Raw genomic sequence first — 22388 nt, 5'->3', positions numbered from 1 at the left:
GGTCGAGTGCTAGCTCATTTGAAAGGTTATTTAATTCCCTATTCAGTAATATAAACATTAACATGATTAGTTATACAGGGTGTCAAAAAAAAATTTTTTTAATTAAATTAATTGACACAAAAAGAAGAATGTATGTAATTTATTTAATTTAAAATACATTTTACTGCTGTTAGACAACAGAAATAAAAGTATTGAACAAATATACATTACTTTTCACTTAAATTCAATGTTCAAGCTGCCACACATCTGTCTCTTGGCAGTTTAAACATTGAATTTAAGCAAAAATCAATGTTTATTTGTGCAATAAACTTTTATTTCTGTTTTCTAACAGCAGTAAAATGTATTTTAAATTAAATAAATTACATACATTCTTCTTTTTGTGTCAATTAATTTAATTCAAAAAAAAAATGTTTTTGGACACCCTGTATAATTAATCATGTTAATGTTTATATTATTGAATAGGGAATTAAATAACTTTTCAAATGAGCTAGCAGTCGACCCCTATTCCTATTTAAAAAAAATAGTCGATTACGTCATCACGCCCAAATGGATGACGTCACTAGTACGATATATACGTCAAAAATCATAATTTAAAAATCGAATAACTTTTGTATTTTACATTTTTTTCTAATTCTCTAAATAAAGCAGTTTACAGGGGGGTCAAAATATAGTGAATAACCCTGTACTTCCTGCGTTTCTTCATGTTCTTAACCAGTCCTATTTGAAAATATGGTGGGAAATATACTATGAGCATTTCATTACAATCGGGTACCCAACACATTACCATTTTGTAAAAATTAAATATCCTACAAGCAATATATTCCAATTATAAAAACGAAAATAAAAATTGGCAAACACCACGTGTGAATTTTTGACAGATTTTTGTTTGTTTGGAAACCTTTCCAGAGTAGCCAACATTGATTTGACGTCACGACTATCACGGTCCATTCCGAGGAATATCCATTCACAAGGCAGCCACAACAATGTACGCCATCTATGTGGCGTATTTGTGAAATTTTACTATTATTCAGACAAATCTTTGGTTTTTCTGAAGCACCAAATTTCTGGCAAATTGCAATCCAGTTTCTAATCTAAATGTAGCCTCTTCTTTTTTTCCCACACGGCAAATCATCTCTTCGACAATACTTTTTAGAATCAGACGATACCCGACACGGATTTCAAATTTCTTTTCCTCGATTGACATACAACTATTGTGAAATGACCAAGTGAAGACAGAATTGAAAAGAATATTCCACTGGGTAAATTTAAAAATGGAACTGGCATGCCAAATTTTCTCTTTGTTATAATCTAGTGTGAACATTGTAAACCTTCTCTGACATGACAAACAGGACTGGCGCCACCAAATACATGCATGTATAAACTTGCCTTTAATTTCAAGATAAAAGACCTCCATTCTTTGTGTTTCTTTCACACTATCAACAATAGACCAGGGCGCACCTGTAAAAATATTAGTACATTTGGACGTTGAGAGGTGACTCAAATTTTTTTGCAGAAATTGCTTGAAAATAAATCAAATAATAATATTTGAATTATCCTCCCTCTCAAAAAGGTCCGGAACATTGTTTAAATAATCAAAATGTCAAAAAATTAAGGAAAAATTCAATTTTTTTCTTGGTTTTTTGATTATAACTTTAAAAGTATTCATTTCCGAGAAAAGTTGTACTGACATAAAAGTTGCGTAATTAAATTTCCTACAATATAGAATTGGTTAAAAATTTAAAAAATAGTCACCCTTGTTGCAAAATAGCAATAATTGTGAAAAAACCATACAACAACAAGTATTCGCATTTTACGTTTTTCAACCATTTATGCTACACTTAGGACCTTCATATTTCACCCTGAAAAACTTTATGATACAGTAAAACAACACTTTAAATTTCATTAAGATCGGTTCAACAGATTTTGCAAAATAAATTTTGCAATCCAGCTTTCGTAAAAAAAATTCATTTTTTCAAAATGTTACAGGACTGAAAATAAAGCAGATAGCAAGTTGAAAATTTTTTTGCGTATAGAAGTGTACTGTACCTTTCATTTGCAATTTTGCAAAATTAAAATCGATTAACACCACAGCGTCAGGAATTTTTTTAAATAAACATTATTGGTGCTACGCGCAGGACAGCGGATAGTTTGCTCTGATTGGGCATTCCAATGACCTTTGACAATGATTGATACATTTTAATTTTTATTACATTTCGATATAAATAAATAAATTTGTTTATTGCAAAATAAAAACACATACTCTATCCTTTGAAATAACACTTTTATTAGCAAAAACTTTCTTTGTTCATATATTTTAACTTAAATAATAAAAGTTTATTATTTTTAAACATATGCAATTGTTTAAACAATATTTCACAAACAATAATAAAATTCGTTTGATTTTTGTGGAATAAAATATTAAAATACAACAAAATATAGAGTAAGATAATAATATATTAGATAATGATTGGAAGAAATGTGTGAATCGAACACCGCTGTCCTGCGCGTAGCACCAAAAATTATTGTTTATTTCAAAAATTTTCTGACGCCGTGGTAATTAATCGATTTTAATTTTGAAAATTGCAAATAAAAGGTACAGTACACTTCTATAAGCAAAAAAAATTTCAACTTGCTATCTGCTTTATTTTCAGTCCTGTAACATTTTGAAAAAATTAATTTCTTTTGCGAAAGCTGGATTGCAAAATTTATTTTGCAAAATTTATTGAACCGATCTTACTGAAATTTACAGTATTGTTTTACTGTATCATGAAGTCTTTCTGGGTGAAATATGAAGGTCCTAAGTGTAGAATAAATGGTTGAAAAACGTAAAATGCGAATACTTGTTTTTGTATGGTTTTTTCGCAATTATTGCTATTTTGCAACTAGGGTGACTATTTTTTAAATTTTTAACCAATTCTATGTTATAGGAAATTTAATTACGCAACTTTTATGTCAGTACAACTTTTCTCGGAAATGAATATTTTTAAAGTTATAATCAAAAAACGAAGAAAAAAATCGAATTTTTCCTTCATTTTTTGACATTTTGATTATTTAAACAATGTTCCGGACCTTTTTGAGAGGGAGGATAACTCAAATATTATTTGATTTATTTTCAAGCAATTTCTGCAAAAAAATTTGAGTCACCTCTCAACGTCCATCTCAAAACAGATGCGCCCTGGACTACAATCACAGTATCACCAGGGTATTAATAACCAGTTTTTAATTGCATCTTGGGATTCCTACGGAAATATAGTTTTTTATATATACCAAATCTATTTTATAATAGATAACGTTATTCACTATTAACTGGTTTACGAATTAAAATGTAGCAAAAAATTATTTTTTTTACAATACACTAAATATTTTTTCCATAATTTGTATGCACGAGTATATAATGACGTTCACGTTAGATAAAATAGTCTACGCTTTGTGTAAATAATAATTTTAATGGTTTAATACGTTTTTTGATACTAAATATAACAGCAGGTGCTTATTTTCCTTTAATTATGTTTTTACAGCAAATATTACCATTTCTAATGGCCTACTGAAAATATTACGAAAAACTATTAATATAAATAAATGCAAATTATAAACAAAAACGTTGCTTACATACCGTCAGCTTTTTTAATTCCACACGTTCTGGACTAGGTGGATACAAGTGACAAAATTTAAACTTTTATCCGTCATAGGTGACTTATCCAAGAAGCTTCTGTGATATTATCACGCTATTAGAAGCTAGTGATATTATCACGCTATTCCTCCACGCATTGCGCATTCTTTCTTCCTCATACATCTCACTCATCTTTTGCCATAAAACATCAACCCCTTTCTCTCCTAGAGTATTCCAAACCTCCAAAGGTATATCATCAGGTCATATACCTCCATTTGTTGCAAAACTAACAATAATTGTTAAGGGATATGCATATAATTAAATTAGTAATTAGTCATATACCGAGCAAAATGTTCCATACCCAGGTACAACACACGTTGTCGGTAATAATTTCTCTCATCTGTTTGATTATTGTGCAAAATTTAAATTCAACGAATTAATAAAATATATGAAAAAAAACCTAAATTTTAAGCGTCTAAGCAAAGCTTTAGGCGCTCGAGAACCAAAGTTTTGGCAGTTATAATTTTAACTTATCTAACATGTCAAATACGTACACGCTAGTACTGCTGGTAGTACAAAGCGAAAAACTGTGCGTCACTGCATAAGATGAGGGTTAAATAACATTTCACAATACAGTTCTGCACCTTTATTTCGTATAATATAATGATGTAATAGGCTATACCTTTTAACGAATTTATAGCAAAACTATCAACAATGATCGTAAGCATATTAAACCAAAAACTAGTGAATAGCGCTGTCTTAGGTGGTACATTTTTAGCACTTGTCATAAAACGCACCATTTTGTTGAACCTAGCACCAATTGCACGCTTTCACCTATGTTTTTTTAATCTCATTTGGTAACTGTGAGGTTGTTTTTTTCCCCAGCTACTGAATGGGATAGCAAAAATGTAGTGTTTGAATCACCATTTTTAATTTTTGCCAGTTTGCACCGTTTTTATATTGTTTTTAGGTTTTAGTTGGAATTTTTGTGGGCTTTAGTGTTGTGTTACTCATTTTGAATTTGTTATTGTAGTTCTTATTTGTTGTTTTTGTTATCACTATATTTTTATATCGTAGTGTTATCAGTATGATAAATGAAATATACATTTTTACAAATTGAGCTTTATAAACTATTGGCTTATTGGCTTTTTTGGTTGCTGAATAGGTGAGTGGTGAGACTCACCTTTTCAAATGATTATTTTAATACCAACTTTGATCTTTAAAGGTTCCTCTCAGTTTCATTGACACGTTAAATAAACAAATCAACCCGATGACCTAGGTATTTTAGATCCTTTGCTAAAGAAGACGTGTAAAACTCAGATAATTGTCATCAGAAATGAAGTTTTTGTTCTTATCTTGACCGAAGAGGAGTTTATATAACCCTTTTGACACGTCTACGTTTGTTTTTTTCTATATTCGTTAAATCACGGGACGCCTCACACGCTACAATCGGACTAATAGGAGCGAAGATACGTCTATGTGCCCTTCGTGTTTACCTCTATGTTTGATTTTTGTTGACGCCAACATACTTCCCCTCCATTACTCTTTTCAGCGAGGCCCCCTACGTTGGAGGAAACCGTTGAGGGTTAGATCAGACAAACCGTTCTCACCAGCACCACAACAAGACAAAAATTTTACACGGAAAAATAGCCCGTTCTCTTGCAGTAACTCTGCTAGTTGGAGTTATAGATTATAGAGTATTTAGTCTGATTACCTGCGACAGACGCTATTTGCCAGATGAATGGAACCGACAAAGAACCCACGTCCCACTTCAGCCACTCCTATCTCCAAAGTTAAACATTAAACGCTTCGCATCAAAGACTGTACTATTCCCATGATACTCATGGTCTCAGAGTAAGCTTTCTAGATGCGTTTATCAATGTGGTTTACTAGACTCATTCGATATAACTGTGCAGTTTTTGTATCTTACGTTTGCACCTTCATTGTTCTATATGGTCCACATAATGTTCAGAAAAAAGTCACACCATTTTGAGGGTCGGGTTTGGGGGGGAGAAATCTGCAAATTCGTATTTTTTTACGTTTTTCGTCAATATTTCTAAAGCTAAGCGTTTTAGCATGAACAACCCCCTACACAAAATTGTTCTACATTAAATTTGAAATAAAAAAGGCCCTATGCATAACCCTTCTAAAATGAACAGTTCCAAAGTTACGGAGGTAGTATAGTATAATTAGTCAAAAAAAGGCTTAACCCAGACATCCAAAGTAAAAGTTTTCCTTCAACACCAAATTGTTCTATATGGTCCACATATTGTTCAGTAAAAAGTTACATCATTTTGAGAGTCCGGTTTGGGGGGGAGATGGGGGAGAAGTCGGTAAATTAATAGTTTTTTTTACGTTTTTTGTCAATATTTCTAAAACTATGCTTTAGCGTAAGGAATGTTCTATACAAAAATGTTCTACATAAAATTTAAAACAAAAAAGGTTGTATACATAATTGTTATAAAATCAACGGTTCCAGAGTTACGGAGGGTGAAAAGTGGAGGCTTTCGGTACTTTTTATATTTACCGATTTCTCCCCATCTCCCCCCCAAACCCAACGCTCAAAATGGTGTGACTTTTTTCTGAACATTATGTGGACCATATAGAACAATTTGGTGTTGGAGGATAACTTTCACTTTGGATGTCTGGGTTTTTGGTATAGTTATATCATAAATATTACCCAAAAAATATAAAAAGTATCGAAAACCTTGACTTTTCACCCTCCGTAACTCTGGAACCGTTGAGTTATAACAATTATGTATACAACATTTTTTGTTTTAAATTTCATGTAGAACATTTTTGTATATAACATTGTTTACGCTAAGGCATAGTTTTAAAAAAATTGACGAAAAACGTAAAAAAAACTACTAATTTACCGGCTTCTCTCCCATCTCCCTCCCAAACCGGACGCTCAAAATGGTGTAACTTTTTACTGAACAATATGTGGACCATATAGAACATTTTGGTGTTGAAGGAAAACTTTTACTTTGGATGTTTGGGTTAGGCCTTTTTTTGGACCAGTTATACTATACTACCTCCGTAACTTTGGAACCATTCATTTTAGAAAGATTATGCATAGGACCTTTTTTATTTCAAATTTAATGTAGAACAATTTTGTATAGAGGGTTGTTCATGCTAAACCGCATAGTTTTAGAAATATTGGCGAAAAACTTAAAAAACTACGAATTTACCGATTTTCCCCCCTCTCCTTCCCAAACCCGGCGCTCAAAATGGTGCGACTTTTGTCTGGACATTGTGTGGACCATATAGAACAATTTGGTGTTGAAGGATAACTTTCACTTTGGATGTCTGGGTTATGCCATCATTTGGATCAACTATACTATACTATTATTCTCTGATCAAGAAATCAGTTTCATTGATTTTAAAAAGTTACTGATGACTTTTGAAGTTATGACTTTTATGACATCGACTTGATGACCAATGAATCCAATGAGTATTGAGTATTCTATGTTATGCATTCTGTTTTATCTATGGGGCTTTTTTGGGTTCGACTAACCATACATTTTAGAATACCTTAACCATATTACTATAGTGTTTGATAACAATTCCGGTCTTTCATAATTATTCATCAAAACTTAATTTCATTTATCATGCTACATATTTCTTTAAGTACACATTATTTTATAGTTATTGCATAATTTTTTATATGTTCTGTAGTGAATTCTATGAATCATTGTTAATATTATATTCAAATCATTGTTCATGGTAAATCTATATTTATGTTATAAACTATAATTTATAAATCTTTTAGTTGTTCAGGTTAACAAGTTCATCTGAAGTGATAAATGAATTTGAACATAATATATTCGATATCATAGGTCGTTTTTCAAAGATTCAATATTACCATTTAGTTTTTTCAATATTTTTATTTTATATAAGGTTGAATATGTATTTGCTTCTGAAGTTGATATTGGTAATGTAAACGTTTTTCAGCTTTTTAATCAGTTATTTTTTAGTTATATTTACTTGATATTTTAATCTTTTTCACAGTGAAAAAGAATTTAGTTTTACATAGGAAGGTGCATATTGAGATTTCCTTTCTATGTCATCAATTGTATTTTGATACGCAGATAAAGGTACTCTATAAACGAATTGTAAAAATTTGTTTTAATGCGTTGTTCGAAGGGGGTGTGTAATACAGCGTGGTGTGTATTTTCTCTTATCCAAGATAGATTGTGGTACGTAGCGAATCCACTGAGTAGAGCTAAATTTTTATCAAGAATCCTGCCAAATCCTTTTTTTTTCAAGTCGCCATCTTCAGAAAGCGCAATCTTTTAAAAAACAACAAAACATCTAGATTTGATCCTGTCTTCTGTGAAACCACTGAGAAATCGATCCAAGGGATGCACAACGGTTTGTGAAATATGCATATGGAGTAACCATAGCTGTGCCTTATGTGTTTTATTACATAAAAATTCCCATAAACAATTTAAAAAACAGCTAAATCTGAAAATAACCGTTTTACCTTTAACTGATTCCGCGGATCTTTGAGTCAGATGTCCGAATATGTCCAATAAAATCCCAAAAATTACCCATACCGAGCTTGTTATCTATCACCAACGATTTAGATTACAAAATAATGACATTTTTTAAACACATACCTTGAAGCATACATATGTATATGCATACATAATCGAAAACCTCTTATATCCGAAAGGTGTCGAGGACCTTGAAACCCGAGTCTCACAAATTTTGAGATTCAGATTGATTTGGCTAAAGGGACCACATTATATGAGATCTGCCCATCTCTACACCGCACCAGTGTTAATCTCGATATGCACCTTGTAGGTAACTCGTAGAAAAATCGAACCTTTTATATTTTAGTTGATCAGTTGATCTTTATTATTTTTATTTTTACTATGTCTTGTTTGATTCATTTTTCAGTTCGTTTTTGAATGCTGCATGTGAGGCATGATCATGAATTCAGCAAAGCGTAGGGGAGGAGTATTACATCAGGTACTGGTAGAGTTGTGAAACTACCTGTTCCTGGGTAATACTTATTTTCTGGCTTTTAATGCAACCTGAAAACCGTATGTTTTTACCGTTTTATTTTTTATACTATTAATAATACGTATACAATTATTATTATTTAAATATTTATTTGATTTTCATATTGACCAGTAAAATGCCCACTGGAAAATGAGTAATGTTGGTTTGTATAAGAGTGTCAAGAAACTCAGCTGTCAGATCACATGTATTACTCCACATAGACGTGGCAAATGACAAAAGACAACTGTTTTGCCATTTTATCCCTTTTCTATCTAATGTTCTTTTCTTCAAGTAAGGTTGGGCATCATTACCCTAGATTGTTTCTGTCTTGTAAACGGTTCAACAGTGAATGTGTGTCTATGTAAATATTTTACATGTTTTAGCCAGGTGCCATGTTTTATTCTTTCCGTCTCTCTCTCTCCTTCTCTTCTTTCTCTCCACTTTCCTATTCTCTTGTTTCCCATTTACTTGTGACACACATTTACCAATTCTGCGTTTTGTTAATGAGATATTTAGCCCACCAATAAATTTATTTTTTATCATTCCTGATTTCGCATATTTTATGTATCGTCCATAATGGTCCATTATGTATCGTCCATTATTCAGAGAGTTACTTGACTGTTGGAGACCGATATTATGTTTGAATGAAAGTTGATATTATATTAATATTTACTTCCCATTAAAACCATTATACACTGACGCAATTAAAAAAACTGTGTGTATAAGTATCCGGATTTTTTTGATCAGGAGTGTAGTACCTACTCAAGTATTGCAGACCAGGATGGTTCTTATTACCTTTTTTCACAATTTTTGGCATACCATCGTCTTTAATATCACTTTTTTGTTTGTACAATTTTCGTATCTCTTTAGATCCATATTTTTCGTTAACTTTTCACATATAGCTTTTAATTTCTTGTAATTTTGCGGTGGTATTCCACCGTAAAATCCACTGATATTAATTTAACGCATATTTCTTTCCAATATTTAATGTTTATTTAAAACTCCAGACTAATACATTTTTCGGTTTTTCTGTTTCAGTATCACAACTTCAAACAAAGCTTTCGAAAACAGAAGAAGAGCTCAGTAACGCCTTGAGTAGCACAGACGGTAAAGTAGACAAGCTACTGATAAAGAACCTCATTCTGGGCTTTGTCACCACAAACAATAACCTAAACAGAGACCAAACTCAAATTCTGAAGATCATCGCCACAGTATTAGACTTCAACCAACAAGAGCACGACAAAATCAAGCTAAACAAACCGCAACAAGGGTGGCTTTCGTCTCTGTTGGCGCCAAATCCAGATCAAAACAAAATGACGGAAGAGTCTTTGTCGAGAGCTTTTATACAGTTTTTAGAAAACGAATCGAAGCCTCGGGTAGTGCCTAGTTTGCTCGATACTAACACACCTACACCATCCAATTCTTCAACAAAAACGACCAATAGCAGAGCCCCCACTCCCAAGCAAACGCCCATCGTGCTCAGTGAGATAGTGCTGCCCACATTCTCCGATTTTGCTCAAAATAGAAATTCTAGCTCTATTCTCAAAGACGTGCTTAAAGATAACAGCTGAAGGGGGAAGAAGTATTTTTTGTTAAAGGTGCATTATTTTATTTGTTTTGTAAAAAACGATATTTATACAAAAGATGTATTATATTTGAAGTTAATGTATTTTATAACGCTTTTTATTTGTATATAGATTTTAAAATAAAATCAAATAAATATGTATAGACTGTTATTTGCTTTGTTTTATTTTTAAATTAAGGATTTAGAAATATACAGGGTGATTGATTAGTGGGGTAAAACTCAATAGCTCCGCTATAGTAATATATAGCAATAAAAGTTAATAACAAAAATTTTAGCCACCTTTGAGCTTCACATTACAAAATTAGTTATAATGTTACAGGGTGTTCGATAACACAGTGGCAGACCAAACTTTTGTTTTTTTTTTAATGGAACACCCTATATTTTATTTTATATTCGAAATCCTGTTAACTTCTCCACAAAAATATAAAGGTTTGTAGTGTTATACAGGGTATTAACAAAGTTATAACCAATTTTGTATGAAAATCGTAACAAGTTCAACTCCCTGAATATATAAAAAATAAGCACAACAGCAATGGTTTATTAATGCCATATTTTTTTTATTTATTGTCAAAATTTTCAAGAATTATTGACATTGCTAATTTTTTTTTATATCAAATACAGTACCAAGTACATTATTTTCTTGGTAATGTTAAATGGAACACCCTGTATTTTATATCGTTATTGAAAAGTAACATCACCGTACTTTAATTTTTATATAACATTTCCTATCCCCAAATTTATTAGTTTATTTAACAATGTCTAAGTTCATAAGAATTGCCCAATGGAATGCCAATGGTCTTCCTAATCATAAAGAAGATATAAAACTATTTCTGGAACAAAATTTCATTGACATACTACTAGTAAGTGAAACCCATTTTACAGACAGAACCTACTTCAAGATACCTAAGTATAAATTATATTACACAAATCACCCAGATGGTACAGCCCACGGAGGTTCAGCCATATTGATAAGAGAAACTATAAAACATTATGAAATGCTAAAATACGAAACAAATCATATTCAAGCAACATCGATAAAAATACAAACTCTTCCATATGATATAACTGTCACAGCAATTTATGGTCCGCCCAGGCATAGACTTACAAAAGAAGATCTACCTTTTTTCGAAACTCTAGGGCCAAAATTTATAGCAGGTGGAGATTACAACTGTAAACATACGCTATGGGGTTCACGCCTAACAACCACCAAAGGCAGAGAGCTAGCTAAAGTTATCCAGGATAAAAGCTACTCATTCCTATCGACGGGATCACTGACATATTGGCCAACCGATTCAAATAAAACACCAGACCTATTGGATTTCTTTATTACAAACGGAATATCTCAATCATATACAGATGTAGTACCAAGTTTTGATTTATCATCAGATCATAGTCCCATAATTGCCACAATTAGCACAACGGTGATAATCAAAAAACCAACACCTCGACTGCATAACTTCAAAACAAACTGGGACACATACCGGCTAATCATAGAACAGGAAGTAAATCTACTAGTGAGATTGCAAACTCCCGAACAAATAGAAACAGAAACTAATAATCTAATCAACTTACTTCAAAATGAAACAGTCTACCCCTCAACCTGGACAAAAAAAAATTTCAACCAACATTCCTCTTGAAATAAAAAGACTAGTAGCAGAAAAACGAAAAGCCAGATCAATTTGGCAAAGAACTCACAGACCAGACGACAGGACAATTTATAATAACAAAACAAGAAACTTAAAAACAGCTCTAGAACAGATGAGAAACAACTCATTTGAAAACTATGGATCAAACCTTTCCCGTCAAGATAACTCTATCTGGAAACCAATCAAAAACAAAAATAAACCAGTAAATACTTCACCTCCAATTCGGAAAAACTCATTACCACCAGGACCATGGGCAAAAAACAACAAAGAAAAAGCTGATTTATTTGCTGAACATCTGACTGAAGTCTTCAAGCCCCACGACAATGACCAAGTACAAGAAGTAGAGCAGGAACTAGCCTTACCAATTAATCAACGAGAGCGACTAACTTTAATTACACCGAAGGAGATCAAAGATAAAATTAATCATTTGAATGAAAAGAAGGCACCAGGCACTGATCTCATAACACCAACAATGCTAAAACAACTTCCTAAAAAAGGTATAATGAAGTTATTGTACATATTAAATGCAATCTTAAGACTTAATTATTGGCCTATATCACTAAAAATTTATTTATTTATTTATTTATTTATTCAATAAACGGCAGAGCCAATTTACAAAAAATGTATAAAAAAAATGAAATATTATGGTAAACAGTAAAGATAACCAATTTTAACCTAAAATAACAAATAACAAAAGATAATAAAAATGACAACAATAAAAACCAACAAAATTAAATTAGTAACAATAAATAATTAATAAATTATAGGAACTTAGTGCTTTACTTCAGTTACTGAATTATGTATGCTTCTTTTAAATACAAAATTGCCCAAGTAATTATGATACCGAAACCTGGTAAAGCTTTAACGGATGTTTCATCATACCGCCCAATAAGTCTACTGCCAATAATGTCAAAACTTCTTGAAATGCTGTTACTTAAAAGAATTATGAGCGACCTAGAATTCCAAAACTGGATCCCAGAACACCAATTTGGATTCCGGCAAGGTCATTCTACAGTGCAACAATGCCATCGCATATCAAATGTAATTAATAAAGCTTTGGACAATAAACAGTATTGCACAGCAGCCTTTCTGGACATCAGCCAAGCATTTGATAAGGTATGGCACCCAGGATTACTTTATAAAATCAAAAAATCCCTACCCAACAAATACTTTGACTTATTAAAATCATATCTAAATCACAGAGAATTTGAAACTAAAGTGGAGGATGAACTATCAAACCGTAACAAAATTCAATCAGGAGTCCCACAAGGTAGTATATTGGGTCCACTTCTTTATGTACTGTACACATCCGATTTACCAACCTCTCCACAAACCACCATTGGAACTTTCGCTGATGACACAGCAATATTTGCAACTGAAGAGGATCCAAGAGCTGCAGTATTAAAACTTCAAGAACACCTAGACCAAATTGGACAGTGGTTAAAGAAATGGAAGATAAAAGCTAACGAAACTAAGTCAACACATATAACTTTCACACTAAGGAAAGAGCAATGCCCAAATATTAGCCTTAATTAAGTCAACATACCACAACAGAACATCGTCAAATACCTGGGTCTTCATCTTGATTCTAAATTAAACTGGAAACAACACATTTTAAAGAAGAAGAAACAAATTGAGTTGAGAGTGAAAGAAATTAATTGGCTTATAGGTAGAAAATCTCGACTCTCAATTGAGAACAAACTGCTGATTTATAAAACAGTCATCAAACCTATATGGACGTACGGCATAGAACTATGGAGTTGTGCCAGCAAATCAAACACAAAAATTATCCAAAGAACTCAATCAAAAATTCTACGCACCATCGCAAATGCCCCGTGGTACATTTCCAACCAAACCCTTCATACAGACCTAAACATCCCGTTAGTCAGCACAATAATTCAAGAAAGAGCCAACAGACATCACGAGAAATTGGAAGACCACCCCAACCAATTAATATTACCATTACTGCAGCCACTAAACAACAGAAGATTGCGAAGATTATGGCCCATAGATCTTCGCTGAAACTGAGGTGAAACCGCTGGGTGATGTACCTCATAACGCCATTTTACTGTACAATAATACATTGATATATGTTATTGTACTTGATATTTTCATTTTTCAGAGAAAATTATTTTAGGTGTAAATTTATCTAAATTTTAAGTAGGCCATGGCTGAATTGACAATTGAAGATTACCGATTATTATCAATCCGGTAATCAATGTAACACTGTAGCAAATAAAGAAATAAAAATAATTTATTAGTAATACATTTTACAAACAAAAACACAACCACTACATGCAACATTTTTGAAACAATTAAAAACTATCTTTTTATTTAAATGCAACAAATAAACAAAGAAAATTAGTAATAAATTTTACAAAAAACACACAAACACAAAATACAATATTTTGTGAAGACAATTAAACTCTACGTTTGTATGTAAATGTAACAATGTAACAAATAAAGAACGAAACATAATTTATCAGTAATACATTTTGCAAAAAAACATGTTTGAAAAAATTAGAAGCTACTTTTAATAAAATATTTTTAATATTTAATTACATGTGTTCAAAATTATCTCCTAACACATTTATTCACGCCTAAAAACGATCATTGAATGAGCTACTTACTCTACGAAGCATTTGTAAATTAACACATCGAAATACACTTTTTATTCTATTTTTCATGTCATCTCTTGTTGTTGGAGGTATTTTATAAACTTCATTATTAACGTAAGCCCAAAAAAACCAGTCCAGTTTATTAAATTCTCGTGATTTGGGTGGCCACGCTACTGGTCCATTGAAATATGAAAATATCTCGAAAACTAATAAATTTAGACATAGGGAATGTTATCTAAAAACTAAAGTACGGTAATGGTACTTTTCAATAGTGATATCAAATACAGGGTGTTCCATTTAAAATTACTGAGAAAATAATGTACTTGCGTTTTGACTCACCCTGTATTTGATATAAAGAAAATTAGCAATATCGACCATTCTTAAAAAATTTTACAATACCTACGGTAAAAAATATGGCATCAATAAACCATGGCTGTTTTGCTTAGTTTTATTTGTACAGGGAGTTGAACTTTTTACGATTTTCATATAAAATTGGTTATAACTTTGTAAATACCCTGTATAACATAAAAAACCTTTATATTTTTGTGATGGAGAAGTTAACAGGATTTCGAATTTAAAATAAAATATAGGGTGTTCCATTTAAAAAAACATATGTTTGGTCTGCCACTGTGTTATCGTAACATTCTAACTAATTTTGTAATGTGAAGCTCAAAGGTGTCTAAAATTTTTGTTATTAACTTTTATTGCTATATATTACTATAGCGGATCTATTGAGCTTTACCCCACTATCAATCACTCTGTACAGTGTGCGTTTTTAGTGCGACGTTGGTCAATAATTCCATTATGGTACAGAGTGTACAGTGTACAAAAAAGCTATTTAGAAAAAATGTAGGTAACTTCCGTGCTTGGAAATTATCCCGCATTCAGAGATACACCCTGTATATTTTCATATTATAAATATAAAGAAAAATAAGCACACGTACGAAGAAAGATTTCTAAAATGAAGAACGAGTCTTGGGAAGAAACTGCCAACGAATAAATACTTATCTAGGAGGAACCAGGCACACAGAAAGTTGAAAATTGATCAAACATTTGTGAAAAGAAAAGACTGAAGACTGGGAAGAGTATGTGAAAGAACTTTTAATAGAAAATACAGTCGAATTTCAAAAACATGGAAACCAAATCCAAGATAGAATTGCAATAGTAGGCTCGTCAATAAGATTATCAACAGAAGAAATTAAAAATGTATGTAAACAGCTGAAGAGGAACAAAGCACCTGGACTAGAAGATATACCCGAAGAATTGTGAATTTGACGCGGTATTAACTTCGATAAGATATGCTGGCTGAAGTGATACAACGTGTGAAGTATGAAAGATATGACTTTATTGGCTCTAAGAACACAAAATTAAACAGTAAAATATAGGATAAGTCCGTTTACACTTTAAACTGTCTAAGCTTGATAAAGCGACACTACACCAGGAAAATAGGGCAAAAATATACCATGTTCGGGACACTTGAGCAGCCATGTTGCAAATGGGTTTTTGGGTACTATATACCTAATACATTATACATACAAAAATGCCCGTCACAGTTTGGACGAGAAATTTAGTTATTAACAAATAAGGGTCAAAAATGGGAGTTTTTCATTTAAATCGCTAGGTACAGGTAAAAATAGGGTAATTAAATATCTTCTTTATAATATTTTTCTTTTAGTAGATGAAGTTTAAAATACCGCTTTTTGAATTTTGGTCCGATCATTTGTTGCTTCGGATATTGCAAAATAAAACTAAAATTTCGAAAATAAAAAATTTGCTATAACTTTTGCGAAAATGAATTTAAGACTTTCATATTGCAAGAAAAGTTGAGTTAAACAGTCCACACAATGCACAAAAAATTTTAAGACGATTCGTCAATTAGTTTAAATTTTATTCAATTTGTTTATCCCAAAGAGCTTTTTTTTCCGCAATGTTATTGTTCAGAAAATAATAATGATATAGCAATTCTGTGGAAACAACATGAAAGAAGAATAGTCATATTTTCAACGCATTTAAAAAAATCATTTTTATGACTCCGAAAACATTTTACTAAAATAGTCATTTTTGGCTTATAAACAAAATAATAACTTCTAAACGGCTTAACCGGTTTTGATCACTAAACATGAGTTTAAAACGTATTGACAAGTAGTATCTGATGCATGTAAGGTCAAGTATGATAACTGAAGCTATTACAGGAATTATTGAGCTTGAAAAACCGTTTTTCCCATAGGAAATAGATTTGATCATATTTATGATGCCTATAACATAAAAATTCGAATTTTCCCGGATATGAGGTATACACCGTCAGATTCGCATAGAGTTATTCTACAAACGCTCAGTTATGGGCGCAATTCGTAGGCTGAAATTTTGTAATTGTCGAAAAACCAAAATTTTCAAAGTTTAGTTTTTCAGTTTTTCGGCGATACTGATCCTAGACACCATTTGAAAGCTTAACTTTTGATTTGGTGTATTTGCGGTTCTCCTGTCTCTTCTTGAACCGAAGATATATTATACCCCCAAAAAATATTCCGTTTTGTACCTACCAAGTCCTATAGCTGGCTTATGGGTGGTCAAAAGTCACAAACTACACCGGTTCTGAATCGGCCCTGACCCCCTCTTCAAACGCAGAAAAAAATTCAGATTGGTTTACTTTTCCAGTCACATACATACATATCCACAAACATTTTCCCTGTTTTAAATTGTGTCATATTTCTGAGCTCGGTAACTTTTGAATGGTATAACCTGTTTTCAAAATTAGACATGCGTTGGAAAGGTAATGGTCAGTGATCAGTACTATTAGAGGCCGCAAAGGTGGGACTTAAATTTTCGAAGTTTTTGGGAGTTTTGTGGACGAGAACGAAAAACAGGCCCTAAATAGAAAGGGCCGTAAAATCCACACCCTTGGACCAAAATGGATGGTTGACATATGAATGGGTGAGTCTTTTCCTGAACTTTAAGATTACTCTGGGCTAATTAGCAAAATACAAGGAAAAGTTATTTACCAGCAATTTTATTGCTGGAATCGAATCTTATGATTGTATATATTAATAATATAGGTATGCAAAGTCCACAGACAGTGTGCTACTTTTTTTTATAAACAAAATGGCTCCCGAAAATCGTGCTTTTTTCAATTTTTGGTCTACAACTTCAAAGATTTTAACTTTGTAGACATTTTTTAGATAAACTTACTACAAGTGTACCTTTTAACGTTAAAAACACAAATATTCTCATTTGAAAGCTGTATACATAATTGTTTAAACAATCTTTATTTAAACAAATTAAAAATTTTGTTATAATAAATAAATGAATTTATTATAACAAAACAAAAGCAACTTTGACATTTAATATTGCGTTAGTTAGATGGCTCTACTCAAGTTACTTGGGAACAAAAAAAGAATGAAGAAAATTGCTCCATGGGAAGCCGAGAAAATGCATTTTTTTAACGTATACGCTGTGAGCTCGTACGTAGAGGGGATATTTACAAATTCGCGAACGCCAGTAGTGACAAGTTTGTAAACGTTTACCGGAAATTTGACATAAATGTCGAAGTGATTAATTTAAAATTAAAATTAAAAACATTAATTATAAACAATATTAGTTGGTCAAAGCTGTGGTATATATTTTTACCTTAAATATAGTTACGTTTTAAATACTGAATTTAAGTTTTTTTAATGTTCCGTAATACCTAATTATAAATAATCTATTATAATCTTAGCGCCATCTACACGATTATTGTCAAAGTATCCGAAGTAAGAAATTGATATTTTATCAATAGAACGTCAAAATGATTAGAAAAATCTTAAAAAAATCGATTACAATTTAATTACTTTTTTGCGTTGTAAATATTACGCGATAACAATTAAATAATAAATTTAAAAATTACCAGTAAAAGTTGAATTAGTAACCGCTAGGAGCGACACCAGCGAAGCTCACAGCGTATACCGATTTTGAACTTTGAGATTACGACATTTTCTCTAACCTGATTTTTGATTGGAATCTTGCTATTTTTGGCAATTTTCACTCGTAATATCGATAGTTTTTATTATGTTATGATTATTCTAAAGATATGAAAGTTGGTGTGAAGAAAGAGGATAAAAATAAAAAGGTGATGGTTCGAAAATTATGATCCATTGTTTATATCTTTGCCGTAAATGCCGGTCAACTTTAACCGGTTGTATCTCAGGAACCACTCATCACAATTAAACATTTTTTCTTTTAAAAGAAGCGTCCTACCGCTATTTTTCCAATACCGTTTTCATGATTTCATTTAGTTTAATATTTCCCGAGATATTATATTTGTTTATAAGCCAAAAAATTGTTTATAATTTTAAAATATTCCTGAGGCCGCTTAAATAGTCTAATTTCAATTCTGTAAAGTACATTAGATAGGTACAGTGTCTTTTTATACAAAAATCATAGCTATTCTTATGTATCATAATTATTGTGGTTGTCATATCGACCGTAAATTTTTAATTAACAATTCAGTTGTTGCTAAACTGTTCATTCAATTTACATCGGCTTCTGGAATTATAATCTATACAAAAAGGGCTTTTGTACTACCAAGTTATTTAATTATTGATAAACAATTACTTATCTAAAATTTTAGTTGAAAATTAAAGATTTTGTTGGAAAACCCCGCATTTTCCGGGGAAACTTTTCGTCGAAGTAAATCGGGAAAAACACGTCTCTATGCAGAATTTAATTACGGTGAATTTTTATTTGGGTGTTTTTGGTGTTAAGTTAAAATCTTTGGAGTTATAGAGCAAAAATTGAAAAAAACAAGATTTTCGGGCGCCATTTTGTTTATAAAAAAAGTAGCACACTATCTGCGGACTTTGCATACCTATATTATTAATATATACAATCATAAGATTCGATTCCAGCAATAAAATTGCTGGTAAATAACTTTTCCCGAAAATGGCCTGTTCTCCGATAAACTGCCCAGACTAGATGGGAGTTGGCACAATTTGCAATTCCGTCAGATTTAGAAAATCGAAAATTTCGTGTATATAAAATATAGTGTCGCGTGTAGGGGGGTGTGGCTATGCGCCACTGGCGAGAACTGTCGTTCTCTGGTTATTAAATACTACCCAAAAACTTACAATTAAAATATTACAACAGCTAATGAACCAGAGTACCAGAGGATAAGTTTAGCAGATGAACAACAGGATTTTCGTACTGAAAGATCGTTTATAGATTCAATATTAGTCATAAACTAAATCACTAGGGCTAATAGACTAGCATTTCTATGCCTGAATGACTTGAAGAAAGCATTTTACAGAATAAGATTCACTCTGTATAATAGAGAAGTCCTCCTAAATATAAAAATTATCGAAAACATCTACCAAAACAACAAAATGCAAGTCGAATAGATGGACAACTTACATAACCTCTAGATACACATAGACAACGGAGTAAGACAGGAGAACTCATTGAGCCCTATGCTCCTTAATTTAATTGTGGATGAAATCATCAAAAGTGTCAACAAAGGAAGAGGATACAGAATGGGAAACAAAGAAGTAAAAATACTCAGACGACGCAACATTGGTATCCAAAATGAATAGATTCAACATAAAAGCAAAATAATTTAATTGACAATAAGAGAAAATTTAGTGTGATATTTAGTTTAAAATATCTCATTCAAAATAAACTTTTTATTTATTCTAAGGGACTTTCGGCCCTCGGTAATAATATAGTCTTCCATTCTGCGTTTAAATTTTTCAAAAATATTTATTGGTTTTTTCAGGATTCGAAAAAAATGAACACAATGTCCGTGGTAATATTTCAAATCTATCTTTGTCATACAACGCACTCATTCGAATAGAATATTGTCAGCATACTGTTAGTCAGACAGTGACAATCAGTGACAATTTTAAATATTTGATATGGCATCGGGAATATTTTGAGTTGTTGATTAAATAATATTGATATTTAGTGTAATTGATAAATAATTGATTTAAGACGTGAACTTAATAAAAAGTTATTTATTTATTATTTGTGGAAGATCCAAGCAGAGAATACATCAGGATAATATATTTTGTGATCCAAGTATTTTGTTGTTAAAGATGTTCAAAATTGTAAGCGTTTCATAGTAACAATATATTATTAAAAAAGCACTTTAACACTTTTCCTCTTTTCTCGATTGAGTATTAGTTTCTGTTGTACATTTAAATTATTACAATCACTGAATACATATTTAGTGAAAAAATTATCACATTTATTAACTGAATTAATAATTTGCAATTATAAAAATAACAGTTATCCAAGAACATTCAAAAGCCATATCTTTATTAATGATGACCTTTTCAAGTAGAATGACATTCTAGTAATGTTTACATATCCATACCAGTGTGAATTTTACTACACGTAATTTGCCGTGTAAAGACAGAAAAAGTAGGGATACCCGTAAAATATTTGCGAATTATGTACCGATGGCCTTAACTCAGAGGTCTAAAACAATAGTAACCAGCAAAGAACCAATCAGAAAAAAGGAATGGAAATAAAATACCTACGAAATACACTGCCCGGAAGTGATAGATCAAGTACAAAAAGCAAATATGGGCAAACTACACAGCCACAACACAAAGACTAGTGGAAACGGCAGATATCAGAACACTGAGACGAATTAAGATCTCTGAGAGATCGAAAGAGAACTAAAAACAGAAGTAGGTAAATGCATAAGAATAATGTACCTGGTGTCCCAATAAGAATGGCTCTCGGCCATATCCCAGGAACCATTTATAGTACAGCTTTGAGAAAAAATATTTATAACAAAAAGTTGCCTCGAGAAAAGCCTAAAAATTATTTTCAGAATTGTAGGTCCACCGCTAGAGGGCGTAATTGAATATCAAAAATTAAGAAATCAAAATTTTACAAAATTTACCTAATGAAAGGGCACTGGAAATCCAATCATCGTATTCTTCATAAAATTCTGCGCATATTTGATTTCACAAGTTTAAGTCTACCTTTGCAAATAAGAGGTGGGGGTGAGTGGGGACCTTCTTATGAAAAAATGGCTGTAAGTCCGGTTCTGCTAAATTGAATTTTGCATACTTGATCTTGTTGAAAACAGCTCTTTTTCGTCAATGTAAGTGTCTAATTTTCGAAATAGCCTAACAATTAACAAATAAAATAGCCTTATTTAATTATTTTCAGAAATCTAGTTTTCTTGGGAAAATATTAAATACAAGTATGCATTTTTAATCCTGTATTACAAAATTAGACCAAATTAGCAACATAATACCGTAAAACCGCATGTCGATACCTTTGTTCTATCTCGAGATATCTTAAGAAATGTGTAAATTTTAAACATATCTGTTACTGTCACCGGTAAACGAGGTTAAGGAAAAGTAGTGTGCTATGGAAAAAACAAATAAACATTTTCCAGATGTAAACGTATATAATTAATTAAAACAACAATAAGACAAACAACATTATAAAACATAACAAAGAAATAAAAGCAACTACTTACTTAGTCTTAGTGACTGCCTAAATGTTCCAATTGTCGCCCATAATTTTCGATGCAAGCATTTACTCTTTCAAGAGTAGATTGAATAGCAACAGATTTAACTGTTTTAGACTTTTATTTATGGGGACGGATTAAAGACCTTGTTTTTGCCGCTAGGCCCACTAGTCGAGAAAACATCTATAATCTAGAGTCTAGAGAATACGAAACGCCATTCAAAGCATTGCGAAAGCAGAAATTGAGACAGTTCAATCTGTTGCTGTTCGATCTACTCTTGGAAGAGTAAATGCTTGCATCGAAAATGATGGGCAAAAATTTCAACATTTAAGTTGTCACTAAGTAAGTAGTTGCTTTTATTTCTTTGTTATATTTTATACTGTTGTTTGTCTTATTGTTGTTTTAATTAATTATATACGTTTACATCTGGAAAACGTTTCTTTGTTTTTTCCATAGCACA

General features: G+C 31.7%; 2 protein-coding genes across 5 annotated transcripts in view; one reads left to right on the top strand and one right to left on the bottom strand.

Annotated features, from left to right (window-relative positions):
- LOC114337986 (thyroid receptor-interacting protein 11) overlaps positions 1 to 10356 on the top strand; it is a 270838-nt gene extending 260482 nt beyond the window's left edge. For all 3 annotated transcript variants that reach the window (XM_050661112.1, XM_050661114.1, XM_028288570.2), the window contains one exon: positions 9659 to 10356. In XM_050661112.1, the coding sequence (XP_050517069.1) occupies positions 9659 to 10191 (533 nt within the window). In that variant the 3' untranslated portion in view covers positions 10192 to 10356. The remainder of the gene's footprint in view (positions 1 to 9658) is intronic.
- Positions 1 to 22388, bottom strand: part of LOC114335610 (guanylate kinase) — a 345069-nt gene that overhangs the window by 140631 nt on the left and 182050 nt on the right. The window lies entirely within an intron of this gene.

This window comes from Diabrotica virgifera, chromosome 9 (assembly GCF_917563875.1).
Source record: "Diabrotica virgifera virgifera chromosome 9, PGI_DIABVI_V3a".
Classification (NCBI taxonomy): Eukaryota; Metazoa; Arthropoda; class Insecta; order Coleoptera; family Chrysomelidae; genus Diabrotica; species Diabrotica virgifera.
This window is presented reverse-complemented; position numbering and strand designations above follow the sequence as displayed.